Here is an 18,082-nt window from a genome sequence, read left to right on the forward strand (position 1 = left end):
TGCCTGGCACATGCACCCACTGGAAGATTACAGGATAATCATCTCACTCTTCACATCTCACCACAGTCATTTCAGAAAAAGCAGCACGGTTGCCATGTAGGGTCATACGATCTTACAGTAAGCGTCTGCACCCTGTGATGAACTGGAAAGATGCTGAGTGCCAGCACCACCCTTCAGGCATGTGATTTTCCTTGGGAGAGATTCAGATGACAACCAGGAATGGAGACTAAGAATTCTAACAGAACTGGACTTAGCTGAGATGTTTCGTGTGCACCTACAGTTGGGTCATTTGTAATCCTGTGCCTTTCTGGAAGTAACTGAGCGCTAGAAACACTGGCTCTCACCAAAGGTCATCTCTATGAATGGAAAACTTCTGATGGAGTTTAGATGAAGGCTTTGTTCCTTTACATGGTACCAAACTCTTTGTTCAGAGAAAGGTCAGGGTCCTGATCCTGCCAATTAAATCTTAGTGACAGAGTTTAGTGACCTGTTGACTTGTTTAGGGAGCTGTTTGGCTTTGAAAATGATGCACATACAACTCAAACACCACCTCAGAGGTTTTTCACTCACTTTCTTTACCAACTCTAAAGCCTTTCTAAATGCAATACAGGTATCTTGGCAAACTAGTTTTCTTTCAAAAGAAAATGAAAAAATGACAGAAAGTGCTCCAGATGATGCTTTTTAATCGTTACTTTTATATTTTTAAAAACAAATCAAATTTTAAAAAACCAACATTTTAGACATGTGCTGAAATTTCCTGTACAACAAATATGAAAACAATAAAATTTGTACATCATTTCAAGATATTTAACTAACAGTCACTTATTTGAAACACATCAACTTTTCCCTTCTTAAGCAAGCCCCAAATGGGAAAAAGGCTGAAAAAGAAATGCAGGAGATGCAATTACCACGCAGTGGAACTTTGAGCCTGGAAAGTGAATAGGTTTAGATAAGCAACAGCAGGAGAAAACACTGGGTGAAGAGACAGATCACAGCAATTGCAACACAGAGAACTTCAGAATGCGGTGAAAAAAAATCTGCAGGAATTCAAGTCTTGGCCAACAGGGATCCACAAGAGATCCCTAATAGAGGATTTCCTGCAATCCTGTTCTTCCCACAGACATATGCTATGAGGTGTTTCCAACTTACTCACATTGACAGTAAATCCAACTCTGTTTAAAACATTTTAAGCCTTACCAACTTTTTCCACTTATATTTGGGATCAGCAGGTCGTTTAGTTTCAACTTGAGTCCCTTGCAAGAACGATTCTCTTTCAGGAAAATAAATTAAATCACAGAATTGTTGAAGTGAATGCCATTGCATTAAAAATGGATACCCCTTAGATGATGACAAGTGAAATTTTGGCACCTGTTTCCAACATCAAAACAATGGGTTAGATACTTCTATTTTCTGCAAGACTATATGGGTGGCGGCTAGGCAGAAACACTTCCTATTCTAGTTAGTTTTCATAGGTTCCACTGCAACATAATACAAAGGCAGGATACAAACTAGGATTCATCTCCCCCCTCTTCTACGCTGTATAAAAGAGGGGTCTTCTGAAGCAGCAGACAAGCTCCTGGAGATGAGGAATAATGAATACTGACTCTGTGCTCTGCACAGATGTGTACTATTTAGAAGACAGAAATAAATAAAGTAACTGCAAGGGGCAGACTTTCTGCCTTCCCAGTTCCTTTGGAATGGTTCTTTTTGGTCCCAGTGGCTTATTTGTCATGTGAGCTCTATGAGATCCACTATGTGGAACACCATTTTGGGTGGGGTTAGGCAGGATCACTAACCTCATGGATCTGGCTTGTTTTTGTGGGTATTTATGTGTGCGTGTTGATTTAAAAAAAGAAAAAAAAAGAAAAAAAAGAAAGAAAAAAAAAATTCAAGAATCCACAAGCAGCTGCTATGAGAAAAAAAGCTGAAGCACTTTGTGGTTGGTCCTCCAGATTTGCTCGCACAACATACCACAGTTTCACACTGTTGTCGAGCTCCTCTGGTTTCCTGTAACATTACAGCTCTGCACCAGGAATTCCTAGATTTTCCTGAATTCTAAGTATAGGAGCTATTTCTGACGACTCTGCCAAAAACTAAGAAAGAAAGAAAGAAACAAACAAAAAAAAAGCAGCAGAATTCCAGGGACTCTGGTTATTAAACCCTTCACAAGATTTTCACCGCTTGATAGCTCTTCTATAGCGCTATTCCAAAACTTCATATTCCTTTGCGATGCAAACAGTGCAATGATCCAAAGGTCAAAAAAAACCTACATGCCCTCCAAAGTACTTCAGAAGTCCTTCATTGGTAATGCCTTCATAAGTCTAGCAGTCATGTACCAGCAAAATAAATCTCATCAAATCCTTGGCTTGCAAAATCAGCAACTCTGGGGTTTCCGCACGTTTGTTCTGTTTTTAAAAGGACCAGTTAAAATAACAGCAGCAGTACATTGCAAACAACTATAAAACAATTACATTGTATTAATGAGATGCAGGTGGGTAAGATGTGCTTCAGTTCTGAATGGCTAAAACAAGCAAGAAATTGGTCTTTACAGCAGAATTTTGTGCAATTCATTTTGGTAGTATCAGTAAAGCCAGTCAATCTGTTTGGGAGCGCTTGGACACTTGGAAACTTAGTTCAGCATTTTCACAGATTTATACATCTGAGGAAAAACAACAACAATGATAAAAAGACACGAACCTGAGTAAAACTCTATTAGAATAGAGCAATCATTATTCAGTAAATCATATATTGCACCTTTAAATAAATCATCATTGTATAAAAACAGGAATATCAACCAGGAACAGGGAGGAGCTATTCTGTCCTTCATACACACCCACACACACCCCTGCACACACATCCATGTACACACTTGCTCAGTTTTTCACTACACTTAAAGCTCTGAGTGACACATCACACTCCTCTTCCTCTAGCAGAGGCACCGAAACATTAAGGCAGGGGATATTTGTGGTGAAACGCAAAAACAAAGCTCACCTCCAAACTTCTGGAGAGTCCTGCCAACAGTGCAACTACAGTTAAGTTTGACATAAGCCTTATTTAAAAATCTGTGTTCTCATTTCAAGAGTTTCAGTACAAAAATAGAATCTCTGCTGTTTGTTTGTTTTGTTTTTTTTTTTCTAGAGTAGCAACTAGAAAAGGCACAATTTCCAAGTACAAATGTCCATTTGGAGGAGGTGTTTGTACTCCTTTTTTAAATAAAAAGGAAAATTCAGAAAAAAAAATAAATCACAGAGGCACATATCTATTAGCTAGGTAACCAGATACAGCAGATAAAATATGTTCCCAAAACTTATAATTAAATATATTAAAACAGCCCACAAGCCTGTTGTCTGTAAATGAAATCATATAAAATTGTAATAAAAAGCTTGTGTTATTATTTTAATATTTAAATTCTAGTTCCTTGTTTGTACTGCAAATGCTATTTCACCTATCAGTACTGTTAAATTCCCAAGAAAAAAATCAGAATTCCTCTGTTAACTTTAAATAGTTTTTCTTTTTTATCGATCCATGGCTCCTGCCAGTATTGTCTTTTTTTTTCCTCCAGAAGATCACTTCTTCATATGAGGACAGAACTGGAGAAACCAGACACGAGACACTGCACACAATCCTGGAAAATGTAAGAACATCTCCCTTTCTCATGCACAGACAGCAATTCCTGGAGACTGCGTTGTGTCCTGGTTATGCATGATAGCCATTAGCCTTCCCAAAAGCTGGTCCAGGTGTGAAATTTTCATAGATTGCCATTGCTGTTGTGTTTTGATAAATAAGGTCTGTTTTCTTCTCTTTCTGTGATCTAATAATATCCATGACGCACTGGTTTAGGAAGACATACTGGTCCTATGGGAGAAAAGTAATAAAGAGAATAATACAATTCTAGCAAATGACTGATTTGGAAAGTAATCCTGCTGCTGAATCTAAGTTTTGCTTTTTGGATGCATTGCACTGGAGGTTATCACACAGTTTGTTTTTGAAAGGTATATTACACAGGAAATGGAGCTAGAAAGGATCTCATGATACTATCTAAGCAACCCCTAGTAAAAAAAACACTAGGATTGTATTCACTGCCTCTCTTAACATCTCATTAAAAGATTTTCACAAAGATTTTACAGACTTTTCCAAATCAACTTGAGTTAATCCACACACGTTTTCAGATGAAAGCAGTAGTTCCAACAGGAACACGTATGTTCCTGAAGAACAAAAAAGATGCATGCAAAGACCTCTTGACTTAAAGTTATCCTCATAGCTACAGGCCAGAATTAAACTCAAAAAAGCAGAACAAGCTGGAAAAAATCTTTTTCAAGATATGATTCTATCTAAAAATGCCAATCCTTCAAACTGCCCTGTAATGAGATTGCTTAGATCTACAAACTTCAGTACAACTCTCTTGGCTGCAAGGACTTTTGTAGAAAGAAATGAGGCAGATAGGAGAGAAGTTTAAATAAGGGCGATTTCAGATTGCCCCACAATGTCTCATCATCCTGTAGTTTTGAGCTACAATCTTGAGTCTACCTTTTCTGGACAGATGTGCCTATTTGAGAAACAGGATGCTGGATAAAAAGTAGTCTTACCTCGGTTTGCACCATTAGAGGTCGGTGCATTCGAAGATCATACACCACTCCATACACATCCACAGTATTCTCCATTTCAATCTGCTGAATCAGGCGGTCAATGGCAATAAATGTTCCTGTCCTCCCCACACCAGCACTGCAAGGACACAGAGAAGTTATTTACTGCTTTCTCTCAACTACCAGCTCACCTGTGGTCTGATGAAAAGCAAATGAAGTTAGCAAAATGTTCTCTGTTATTTCAATGGCACAAGTGTCCAAGTCTGTGTGGACTGTGTGGACTGCTCAGTCCAGAGAGATGGTCTTTACCATGACCAAGAGGGGAGGAGGGACATCCTTCTGGGCTTCCAAGCTGGCAACTTGCACAAGATCACGTATAAAAGCACTTGAAAAGGCAACTCTTTCACCTAAATTTCCCAGGCTAGGAAAGAGAGCCCATTCTAATGAAATTTCACACTGGGTCATTGCTATCTACATAAGCCACTCTGAAAGTAATGCCTCCTATTTATTTCCATTGAAACAACAACAACAGATACAAAGAGCATAATAACAGTATTTGATAGAGCAAATTATCAGCTCCTATTCTTCAACACAGCCATCACTATTAGCTATGCATTTCCACCAGTGATGAAGTAGAGCCTCCACACCACACTTGTAAAAATTTGCACCGGCAAAGAAGTGACCTACTGTCACCATCAGCACTGCTGAAATGCACCATCTGTTGCCTCACTGTGCTGATGTCCAATGGGTGGTCTCCATAAGCATTTAGTAAGCTTTAGTGAAACTCAGTGGGTGTCATTTTTTCTGCATGGAGGAATTCAATTCCACACTTTTGCTTCAACTGCACTTCAGTGTCAGATGCCATTTTGTCAGACTGCCCCTTTACTGCCACCTGTCACACAGCAATAAAATGTAATGGAATATAGGTGGGAAGGTTCAGCCTCTATTGCCATACCACCAACATTTGTCTCTGATGCTGTGGCCCAACATCATAAAATACGAGGCATTACTTTCAGAGCAGCCACCACACTTAACGCTGCCATGTTTCCGAGGCATGACACAAATGTTCCAAATCAGCAGGGTGAGTATCCTTAAACAGCAGAGACTTGACACATTTATTTCAAATCACCCTGAAAAAGAACTGTTCTTAAAACTCCACACAACGAAAGCATGTCTAACATGAATACGTTCTTCCTACCTGCAGTGCACTAGAATAGGAGAGTCAATAGGATTCTGACTGCTGTATTCATGAACAAGATGTCTAAAGTTGATTAGCAGGTCTGTTGTCTCTGGCACTCCATGATCTGGCCAGGATGTAAAATGGAACTGACGCACTGTGTGGCTCTCCAGTGTGTCAGCCTAGAGGAACAAGAATGAAAAAAGGAAAACAGAAGTGCTTCAAAAGATAAACAGTAACACTTCCTGTCATAAGTACTATGCAAGACTTGGTTGCATTAAAATTGCCCATTACAAATTGTGCAGTAATTTTATCTACGTCATTCCAATTCCTCTCTTCCTTCCATTTTAGTAGAGAATACTTTGCAATAATTTCATGTTCCCTTTACTCCAAGATCTTCTCTTCTGCATTACATTTGCTGGTGGAGATGGGTCTTGATAGAGCTAATTGTTTGGTCACATTGTTTGGGAAATATTTCAGGTATCTGCATAAAGCATGCATTTTGGGGTAAGTCTCAGGGAGCTGCAGGATCACTGATGTGGCAAGTGGTGACAACCAATAGCAGGCTGGATTTTGCAACTGCTCTTATTCTTTTCTCTCTGATAACTTCCATTTTGATTAAGTTTTTGTGAAATTATTATATTCTGTCACTCCAGTGTTGCTTGGCACGTGAAGCCCTTGATACAATAAACCACTTCTATAGATACTTGTATACAACTAACAACTGACAAACTACTCACGTTTTCTACATTGAAGTCCCTTATTGTCCATTCTGGAAGAACAACTTCCGAGACCATTGTCACAATAACATCACCATAACTCTTAGATTGTTTGTCTGGCCAATATTGCTCACATTTTGTCTAAGAAGAGAGTTTAAAGGTTCAACGCATTGCACAGAAAAATGAAGCATAGAGAAAAAACAGCAAGACATGGCATGATAGTTTCCTGAGACTCCAACTTGGTCTTGACTATTGGATTTAGATAACATGCCCCTCTGAAGTGGGACTGGAAGGTACTTCACCCCTCCTAATGGCCTATCCCAAGGGAGAAGGAAAATCTACCATAATCATCCTTTAGAGAGAAGAACCCACCCTTAAAAATGAAGATCCCACAACCTACCCGAGACAATCTATTCTGGTCATCAGCAGGTATAAGGGAAAATAGATTTCAAAAAATGGGTTCATTTAATTCAGAAAACAAGCTTCCAGGAAGTGGATGCTTGTTTATAAGAGTAGCCACCCCCCAGCTTATTAGGGAAACAACTAAATTAGAAGAGATACAACTATTCATTTTAATATTAAAAAGAAAAGAACAAACCCAAACCAATCAACCAAAAAAAAAAAAAAAAGAAGAAATACCATACCCGGGCCTGCTCAACACATTTTGTCAACATGACAATAGAGTAGATATTCTTTTCCCAAATCATGCGCCAGAAGTCTTCTATAGTATTGGGTAAAGGGCCTTGTGCAGCAATAAATGCCTTCTTTGAGCTATATCCCTAGGAAGAAAAAAAGTATACATACACAAACCTTCACCAATGGGCCATTAAAAGCTGATGTTATACATCATATGATCTATTCAGCCCTCGTCACAAAAATAACGTGCATTTTTAACTTCAATCAATGAAGCAACTTACAGGCATATAGTTTGCATTAATATAATCATCAGTTGCACAGCTTGGATTTGAAAGTTTAACACGAGAAATATCATCTGCAGAGAGAAAAGGAAAATAAGATTATAAACACTGGAAACTTTTCAGCAAAATATTTCAGTTCTAACATGGTTTCTATATAGAAGGTGCTCTGGAACAACGTGCATTCTAACAACGAGAACGTTACTTTAGGAATCTAAAGTAGTGATAACTGAGAGGTTATAATGAATGTCTTCAGAAAAAAATATGTCTGGACAATTAAAAAATTCAGAATATTAAACAGATTCACTACAGTTTGAGTCACTACAGAAAAACAGGTAATTCCTCTCCCATGCCACTGCAGTCAAGGTTTTTCCTTAGAAGCACTGCTAAGTGCACTCACTGTTACCCTTGCAGCTTTTCCTCAACACTTTCCTTTGCTCGGATGCCTGCAGCTTGGCAGGGCTTAGGTTATTAGTTTTCAAAGCTGTCCAGCAGTATCTTAATATTTCTTATAACTCCAATAGATCTGGAGTGCAAGCTTCTCATAAATGAAATATGAAAATGAGATGATTAGAAGAGCAAGTTCTTTTAAAGAACATTTTTGAGGGAAAGCTCTTCAGCTGTCCTCGTCCAGTGACTTCATACAGGATGATCATACAAGGAAAAGAATAGCCTGAATTCATTTATTTAGACACTGGCAAAACTAATTCCTCTTCAAAACCTCTGGGATTAAAACCAAAATTAGCCAAACCCAAGGGTTTTCAACTAAAATCTCAACTAGTAGAAGACATAAAACCCAAGAGAGTAGCTCACATGGTAAGACATTGTTGTATCTATTTTTCCCTCTGTTCTCAGGAATTTCAGCAGCAAATTTGGGCTGATGAACACCAGCAGATTTGAGTTCCTATAGGGAAAGAAAAATTCATGAGCACCCAGTTCTGGTTTAGGAAACATAAAACACAACTGAAACAGACAAATACTTCAAACACTCTTTGTTGTAAAAGCGGCCATGTTAAACTGGACTAAATGATGACAAAAATCAGCTTTTTACAAACAGAGCAGGAGGGTGGCAGCAGCAAAGTTCACAGATAAGAGATTAATACAGAATGGAGGAGTAATAGCATGTTTAAAACCCAAAAGTGGACTTTAAGAACCCAGTAATAATTTGGAAAAATACACAACACCAGCATTAACTGATTCTAAGCCCAAGGCAAAGACCTCATTTAGCATGAGGTATGAAAGCATTACAGGGAGAAAGGGAGCAAGTTACATTATGAAAGGACCGAAGAAGAAAGCAAAATCTGGGAGGAGAGCAGGGTGGAGCACCAGCCTACAAGATACAATGAAAGGGACAGAATTTCATCTGAAAAGAGGGAGAATGGTAGTTTCAAGGGAGGAGAAAAGACAAAATTACGTAAGAGAAGTCCTGACAACACAAAATCCTTCAATGACAACACAAACAGTTGGTTACTGCCTTTTGCATTTCATAGCAATTGAGCTATCTTCATAGAAAAGGTGCTCCAGCCCTTGGACCATCTTTGTGGCCCTCCTCTGAACCCTCTTCAAAAGCTCCACACCCTTTCTGTGTGACTTGGACGCAGTACTCCATCTGCAGCCTCACGAGGACAGAAGAGAGGGAGACAATCACCTCCCTCACCTTGCTGGCCATCCCTCTCCTGATGGGACCCACGGTACCATTGGCCTTCCAGGCTGCAAGTGCATGCTGCTGGTTCATGTCAAGTCTGTCAACAACCAAGACCCCTAAGTCCTTGTCAGGGCTGCTCTCAAGGAGTTCTTCTCCCAGTTTGTATACATATCTGGGATTACCTCAACTCAAGTGCAAAACCTTGCACTTAGCTTTGCTGAACCTCACTAGGTTCACAAGGGCCCACCTTTCGAGTTCATCAGGGCCCTTCTGGATGGCATCCCCTCCTTCTGCTGTATCAACCACACTGCTCAGCTTGGTGTTGCCAGCAAACTTGCTGAGGGTGCACTATATCATCTATGTTACCGATAAAGATTGTGCATATTTTGATGATTATTATCTACTTCAACATATTATGTGTGGTCTGTCACACATAATCCATTAAAGAAGCTTGTTATTAGTAAAAGATGGGTCTTGTTGTATAGAAAAAAAAACGATGAAATAAAGTGGAGAGAAGTGAAATGACATTCCCACAGTGCAAACATCAGTAATGCGACTAGGGCAAGGGCTTTGGAGCTCTTGCCAAGAGTTTTGAGCAACAGGCCATGCTACAACTCAGAGGCAGATTTAATGGTTCAGGATGTGAAGTATTTATCATGCACTTCAACTAAACTTAAGAGCTGAATCAAGTAAGGGAATGCTATGCATGCAGCTGAATGATGTCTATAACAAGGGTCCCTTCTTCTCTTCCCCTTCAGTAAACATCACACACTACAAAGGGAAGATAATTTGCTTCCCAAAAATATTAGCCAAGAAGCTCTCCCCAGTGAGGACACACACCTCATACTCTTCAGCAAAACCACAGTTGGAGTCTGCTTGCTGCTTCTTAAAGTAGGACTCAAAGTTCTCTACTTTAATCATTTTTGATCTGAAATGAGAAAAGTCTTGTATTGGTGACTGATACTAAGTAAATAAGTCATGAATCCAGTGAATGTATTACAAAAATGGTTTACTTACTTCTTTATTCTTCAGGGGAGAGCGAGGCAGGGAAAGAAAAAAGGTTGATTAGACACATGCAGTTGTATATTTCACTATGTGATTCTAAGAACAAAGGCATGACTGTTAGTAGCACCCACCAAACTGCATTTACAGGAGACAGGATATAAAGGCAGAGCATTTAAATGATCAGTTCTGGCCGAGGAGAAAATGGTGCATCCTTCAGGAAAAGGATCTGATAGAAGGTGTCGGTCAGCTATGTGTGTATTCCCCTTCCATCAGATTGGCCTCATTCCCTGGTGTATTTTATTCTAACTATCAAAGTTACACTGGTGAAACTTACTGGGATGCTCAGGGTAGGTCTTTTCATAAAATAAACAGATGCATGAACCAACAACCTGGTTCAATTGCACTGCCCTGATTTGCAATATGTTGTGGTTACCCTCCCATGGCCAGCTACTACCATTACACATCATCTGAATCAGCTCAGCTCAAAGTAGCCATAAACTAAAGGAAAGTATGGGACACAGTGCAAATTTTTGCTTATAAGCCCTTTATCAACAGCTTGGACTGTTTTGTTTTCCCAGTGTGTTCAGAGGTTTGTGTTTCATGAAAACATTCTACTTTTCAAAACTACATGGGGTATTTGTGTAACTAATGCTGATTCATGAAGCAAGCATTAAGTTTTATCAATTTCATTATTTTCAGTCTGCAGGCTTGAGTCAGGTTTCATGCAAAATCACACATGAAACTGCACAGAAAACAAGCATTAGGGTACACAGGAAGTTTTGCATGTATTACTTGAGCTCAAAAAACATTTAAAAAGACTTACTTAATTGGAGAAAAAGACACTTCAGTATTTCTTTTATCTTTCCTATGAGAAGAGAAAAACACAACATGCTCATAGGAGAATTTAAAGGAAAGCATATGAGATTTCTGGTGATATATTTCATGTGTCTGCTCAGAACTGTGTCTTGTAAGGCATCTCACTCTGCACAAAATACTCCTGAGGCAAACCTTACACCTGCTGTGAAATTAAAATACCTTGTAATTCTTTCACCAATGTTTTACAATGGAACTGTATCTTTTTGCTGGAACCAGAGCAAAATACCTGAACACAAAGCACAGGTTTGCTGAAAAAAGTGCATCCAAGGGATTTGCATCATCACCATCTCTCTTGAATCCCTACTCCTCCCAGAACCCCTAACATTAATGTTCAATAGTGATGTATCAGTTGTACTGAAGGTGGAAGTTGGAAAAAAAATACATGTGCCATAGCTACTGGACACAGGGAAACCTGTCCTAACAACAACTATGTGCAGAAACTAAGAAAAAATGGCCTAAAGACCCTACAGGTAACTCTTTAGAAGGGATGCATCACACAGACAGCAGCAGGAAAAAGCCTCTGTAGAATCTGGGAGACCAGTTCAAACCTTAAGACAAATAATCAGCTTTTGGAAACTCCAGAATTAGAAGTTCAAGCAACAAACAAACAAGGTTTGTTACTGAATATTTTCTAATAAAACCACCTATGATACAATTATATAATGTCTGTTAGCACAACAATCTGATGTTTGCTCACTTCTAACTTCAGAAGCATGCACAAGTTCCCAAGAGCTAAACAAATCTGCTCTCAACTCATTGGACATAGCTATAGACTGAACAAAGTAACTGATCTAATTTGATGCAAAAACTCTGATCTGTAACAAAAAAAGATTTTAAATAGAATGTACTTTAAATGGTGAAAGCAGATAAAACAGGAACAGAGGAAGAGAGGCCTTTTTTTTTTTTTTTAAGATACAGAAATGACATATTGATATTCCTCAACACAGCAAACAAAATAATGAACACTTTACCTTCTCCTCCTCCAGAATATGTAACCCCCTATAGCTACTACAGCCAATACAGCTAAAAGGCATCCAATAACGGCTCCAGCAATAACACCTTGTAAAAGAGAACAAGTATTACTCATCACTTATTTACCTCTTTGACGGTGCTCTAAATCAATCAACACACTATGAGAGAACCTAGCAAGTGACAAAAAACACTCTGCTCTACAAGGAACTTCTTCACTGTGTCCTTTGGCAGTACCAGTATTGAAAGCTCATTAAGAAATACTAAGAGAAAATTGATAAATTAATTAAAAAAATAAGTCAAGGGATCAGTATTTGTGTTCTGATACACCCACTTGTAATTTAACAGAATTGTTAGAAAAATAGTCTAAGTCACACAGTGTCATCACTGTGTGTGTTTTGCATGCCATAAGTAGCACAGGTTTTTGTTACTGCCATATTGAAAGTCATACTTGGATAAAAAAAGAAGCCACCTGTAGACTAGTTAGATATGATTTTACTGAGCAGTGACACTTCAAAACTAGAAAGGAACAGCCCAACACAGGCAGATCAATTAGTGTTTCGCTATCACAAAACCTATTGTAATTAAGCAATCTCCAAACACTGTGCACATGTAAAACTGCCAATCCTACATTAACTATACCTGGATCCTGGGGTAATGAAACCATGTTGGAACACGGTGAAAACGACACATAACTTTGTTCACCCATAATTTTGTTGGCCACAGTAAAGGTTATGTTAGTGAAACCTGCAACACTTGCCCTGTTAATAAGGGAGAAAAAAATAACACATACATGACATGGTTTTAATAGCCATAGGCAAGATCTATGATTTCTTCACTATCTTCTTTCTTTCAACAGCAGCAAGATAAATACCTGTACGAATGAAGAGGAATCAACGGTCCATTTTCATAGCCATACATGGTGTTTCCCTTGCCTACGTCGACAATGTTGTGCCCATTCTGAGAATTGAAAGATGTCATCTCCTCTACGTCTATGACATATGTCACATAGGTAGCTGTCATCTTCTGCTTGAAATCGCTGTATGTGTAGCTCAAATCAGACTTTGAAGGCAAACAACCTTCAGGAAAAACAAGGATATAAGTGGTACACATAACCCACTATTTTTGTGATCACCAGCACAGTTGGAGAACATGTCACATTAACCACAATTTTGATTGCTTCACAAGCACTGCCTGAAACAAAAAACTGAGGGCAACACACAGCCTCAGAAATTCCTTCTGCTGCAATGCAATTTACTTGGCTGCCTTTCCCTACTTTCTGGTGTCATTCATTTAATCCCCTTTTGGTTTTACTCCTCCCATGCACAGTAAAGCTTCTCTGTGAAGGCATGTTAGTGATGGATTCTGTGTATTTGTGGACAACTTCTGCTACGCACGTCAGTTATGTCCATACTCTATCAAATAAATATCAAATGTTGAGAATACTCCACAAATAAGTAAAAGGACAGAAAAAGCAATTTGAGCTTGATAACATCATGCTATTCAAACAGCACCAAGTTTAATTCAGGGTGATGATAAACTCATCCTGGCCTCTACTGTCTTGCTGTGTCTGACATAGTCTTTTCATCTAAACCCTGAGAAATGAAGGAGTTTTATGTTTTCTCTTACCATAGAGACAGATCAGATAAAACAATCAGTGAGCAAAACAGTTTCTCTTCAAAAAGACTCAGAAAAACAGGATAATGTAATCAAACAGTGATCAACAGGATACCAGTTGCAGAACAGCATCACTTTGTGCAGTGCCTGCTGTTAAAAGATGAACCCCAGAAATTTGAGGCAGATTCTATAGCTGGGATGTGTGATGTAAGTGATGACAGCACAGCTCAAACTACCAGTTGTCTGACAACTCAAGAGTAAACAAAATGACTAAAAATATTCCAAGTGCTATGAAAAAACATCTTCCCCACATAATTGAAGTTCGCTTACATTGCTTTCTGTTGATTGCCTTTACAAAGCTAAAGCTCCTTTAGAAGCAGATACAGCACTGAATTCATCCTTAAAAAGGAGAAGTTGTAAAGGGGTTCTGAAAGATTACAAAGTGAAGAAGCAAGTTTTCTACCACTGCATAGATAAAATTTGATCTGACATGCACGGCAAGCAATAGCAAAGCTCCTAGTAATTGTTGCTGTGTAAGAACAACGCACAACATAGCTCTCTGAAAGCACTAATTTTTTCACAGTAAAAACAACTGAGATTGGAATTAACTTAGTCACCTAGAAATGAATATTCAGTAACACTGTAAATACTTTTGATGTCCTGTCTGGTTCCTAGTTCCATTCCTAAAGGATGTACATGGTTCCTAGCTTCTTTCCAAAAGGACATACAGCCCAAATTATATCTGCACTTCTCTGTGAATGTCTTGGTTATCACTCTAGGGTATCTTATCCATCTTATGCTTATACAAAAGAATGAACAGTCCCCTCTATTTATCCTAAAAGTAACAATGTCTGCTTTGAGACAGAGAAACACAATTCAAATGCATTAATACTATCCAAACACCAAAAAATGAAGTTACGTTTGAACTTAAGGATATTTTCTTCTCCTACCAAAGCACTGATTGGATTCCATAAACATGCAGAATCCTTCTTCCCTAATTCTCTCAAACAAATCTTCAAATTTCACTTACTTCTACTTTAAAGTCTAAAACATAGGATATTCACTATAGTAAATTTTTTGTCCTAATAAAGTGCTGTCTGATGAAGTTATTTCACACAGCTGGGAGACAATATTATAACAACTTACCTTCTGCTTCACTTATGATCATTACTGCATAAGCTTTTAATGGTCCATTCACTGACTCAAAGTCAGGAAACTCAACAGTCAGTGAGTTGTGACTGACTGCCTTGACTACAGGAGCTTCGTTTGGAACAGGTGGATCTATAAACAGACAAATATGCATATTCTTAGTACTTCAATGACAGACAAAGATAAGTTTTTCAAACAAGAAAATGTTCTTTTAATGACATTGTTCATAGCATGCATATAGAATCATTTAGGTTGGAAAAGACTGCTAAGATCATCAGCCCTAACCATTCATGTAACTATCAAATCCATCACCAAACCAAGGCCCTCATTGCAATGTTCACACATTTCTTAAACACCTCTAAGGACAGAAACTCCTCGCTTCCCTTGGAAGGCTGTTCCAAAGCCTAATCACCCTTTCCATTGAGAAATTCTCCCTGATACCAAACCTAAACCTCCCCTGGCACATCTTGAGGCTGTTTCCATGAATCCTATTACCTGTCACCTAAGAAAAGAGACCGACATCTTCCTCACTGCAGCCCTCTTTCTCCTCCAGACTAAACTGCACCATTTCCTCCAAATGTCTTGTTTTCAAATTAGGCCATTCTCCAGATCTGTTGTTCTTTTCTGAATGTATTCTGGCAACTCTTGTACTGAGGGGCTCCAAAGCCAAACACAGTATTCAAGATGCAAACTCACCAGTCTCTCTGTACTCAGCACTCCTGCTGACCATGCTGTTTTTGACACAGGCATGTATGCCATCAGTCTTCTGAGCCACCTGGGCATACTACTACTCCCATGCTATGTATTGCCCAGCTCTTCCAGGTCTTTTCTGCTAGTCTGCCTTCCAGCCACTCTTCTGCAAGTCTGTACTGCTGCACAGGGTTGTCGTGATGAAACTGCAGCACCCAGAACTTAGCCTTATTGAAGGCCATGTAACTGGATGTGGTCCCTCAATTTAATCTACCCAGATCCATCTGCAAAGCCTTTCTACCTGCCCAACTGACAACTTACCACAGGTGCACTCGATCTCATCAAGATCATCTACATAAAAATTACAAAAAACTACCCTTAATACTGTGACCTAGGGAATCCAACTTGTCACTAACAGGATTCACATTCACAATGACCTCCCAGGACTGGCCATCCAGCCTACTTTTTACCCAGCAGACAGTGCATCCATTCAAGCCATGCGCAGACAGATTTTCCAGGAGAACACTGTGAGAAATGGTATCAGATGCTTTGGAAAAGTCCAAGTAAACAACATCCACATCCTTTCCCTTGTCTACTATGCAGGTCATCTTATCACAGAAGGTAATCAGGCTAGACAAGCAGGACCTGTCTTTCATAAACTCATACTGACTGGGTTATGATAACCTTGTTATCCTATACATGCCGTGTGATGGTAATTGAGATGATCTGATTCATGAATTTCCCTGGTCATCACCCCTTATGGTGCATGAGATAGACTTGGCATTAATGTAATACTTTATCAATAAATGTATATGCTGATATATAAAGTTTCTTCTTCTGAAATAGCAAAGTTAATATTTTTGTCCTCAAAATATCTTCTGTTATCTGATCCTAATGCTTACCTGTAATGCTTGTATTACATATTATCTGCACTGGAAGACTTGTTAAACCTTCTGAAACAGTTGTAATATTAACAGTATAGGTTTTGTAATAATCTAAAGGTTCTGTTATGAAGCTTTCTTCTGAGCCTTCTCTCCCACAGAATTGACAGTGTTCATTTTTTGTCCAAGTATCATTAAATATTTCAATATCAAAGCCAGAGTAGTCGCCATAAGGACAGTCCCACTTCAGCATTAGGTAAGATGTATTAGCCACTGCTTCACACTGAAATGAACTCACTGAGGAAGGAACTGGGAAAAAAAAAAGAAGAAATCAAGTATAGTAGTAAAGAAAAAGTAGACTGTTTATAAGCTCTTCTGTGTATAAGAATTTGTAAAACGTTGGTATTCCTTTCTAGTTCTAAACAGAGGAAGCTATTGCCTACAGAAAAACAGTGTGGATAAGGTGTGTTTAGCACACTGTAAATACACAGACCCCTTCTGCATTAACTCCCTGCAGATTAATTTACTGAGAAAAATGAAGTTGAATAGCTGTTCATCAAAGTCAGCAAAGCTTTCAAATACTGTTCAACGACTGAACAAGAATATTCTTAGACTTGTAAACAAATGCTAACTCTCTGTGTAATTACATAGAATGGTTAGTGGCCAACAAAATAAAAAAAATTGTCTTTGTTATTCATAGCACCCTCTGAGATTTACAGATAGCTCTTACAAAAACTTCAGCTGGTCATCTACCACTTGCAGCTCCAGAAACGGACAAATGTGCATACAAACAAAAGAACATGTGGTCAAAGGATGCAGATGTGCTACCATATAATGCTACACATGGCCTTACTGGATAGGCACGTTAGAGTGCTACGAACACTGTACATGTGGAAAGTGACTGTAGAGCAGATAAATAATGAAAGAGGAAATAACAGTGAATCCAAAGAACATGCTTAAGAGACTAAAAAGAACCACAATTGACCCCTCAAAACAGCTCCAGAACAAAGGAAGAGGGAGACCAAGAAGAGAGTTACAGCAGGAGCAGCAGCACTTTAGTCACTTTCCAAACAATACACTCTGTGCAAACACATCCCATGAAACTCATACCCACACTGACAGCAGGCAGGCAACATGCAGCACCTCTGCCTGTAACAATAACTCCGAGCTCATGCAGGTAGGCAGAATACAGGCAGAGCTGCTGCACAACTAAACACAACCCATCAGCAACACAACTGCAAGAAACAGCCACTTACTTGTATTTTGGCTTATAGATGCTCCTTCTCCTTCCGTCTGACCATCAGCTGCTATTGCAAAGACCGTGAAATTGTAAGAGGTCCCAGGGATTAAACTGGTTACAATACTTTCAGTGACTAATGACGTGGTCTCGTTAATTAGACTTTCATGCGCAACCTCTATCCTGTACGTGTAGGTGTCCGAAGCTGTGTCATTCACTGTCCAGGTTAAGTTGACAGAAGTCATAGCAACATATTCCGCCTTGAGACCAAACACTTTGCTGGGCTCTGAGAAAGGCAAGACAACAATCCATCAACCTGCAACAATATCTCCTCACAAATAAAAGAGGAGAAACACAAACACGCAGCTACATCACTTTCTTCACATCACTCATCAATCAGAGTGCTGGAGCACCAGAGGTTCATGGAGGCTTTGCCATCAATGGGCTTGTAAGAGGAAAAAGATGGAAGAGTCATCTTGAGTGGGATTCATCTCCTTCCTGCATTCAGAAGCAAGAGCAGCCGTGACTATTGTGCCAGTACTCCCACAGTTTCCCTTGGGAATGTGGAGAGGTGGGCAGGAAGGACAATGGTGTAGGGGAATGGGGCAAAAATAGTGCAT

General features: G+C 39.1%; 1 protein-coding gene across 1 annotated transcript in view; it reads right to left on the reverse strand.

Moving 5' to 3' along the window:
- Positions 1-672: 672 nt before the first annotated feature.
- The window catches only part of PTPRJ (protein tyrosine phosphatase receptor type J), a 65,090-nt gene continuing 47,680 nt past the window's right edge, over positions 673-18,082 (reverse strand). Inside the window, exons 7-22 of the mRNA XM_042884588.1 lie at positions 17,482-17,748; positions 16,247-16,534; positions 14,652-14,786; positions 12,763-12,967; positions 12,531-12,649; positions 11,891-11,978; positions 10,867-10,908; positions 10,056-10,064; positions 9,879-9,966; positions 8,207-8,297; positions 7,397-7,470; positions 7,124-7,258; positions 6,501-6,620; positions 5,782-5,942; positions 4,587-4,722; positions 673-3,855 (exon numbers count right to left, since the gene is read on the reverse strand). Of these exons, the coding sequence (XP_042740522.1) occupies positions 3,697-3,855; positions 4,587-4,722; positions 5,782-5,942; positions 6,501-6,620; positions 7,124-7,258; positions 7,397-7,470; positions 8,207-8,297; positions 9,879-9,966; positions 10,056-10,064; positions 10,867-10,908; positions 11,891-11,978; positions 12,531-12,649; positions 12,763-12,967; positions 14,652-14,786; positions 16,247-16,534; positions 17,482-17,748 (2,117 nt within the window). The 3' untranslated portion in view covers positions 673-3,696. The remainder of the gene's footprint in view (positions 3,856-4,586; positions 4,723-5,781; positions 5,943-6,500; positions 6,621-7,123; positions 7,259-7,396; positions 7,471-8,206; positions 8,298-9,878; positions 9,967-10,055; positions 10,065-10,866; positions 10,909-11,890; positions 11,979-12,530; positions 12,650-12,762; positions 12,968-14,651; positions 14,787-16,246; positions 16,535-17,481; positions 17,749-18,082) is intronic.

This window comes from Lagopus leucura, unplaced genomic scaffold, assembly GCF_019238085.1.
Source record: "Lagopus leucura isolate 7727_CA_CO unplaced genomic scaffold, USGS_WTPT01 Super-Scaffold_100044, whole genome shotgun sequence".
Lineage (NCBI taxonomy): Eukaryota > Metazoa > Chordata > Aves > Galliformes > Phasianidae > Lagopus > Lagopus leucura.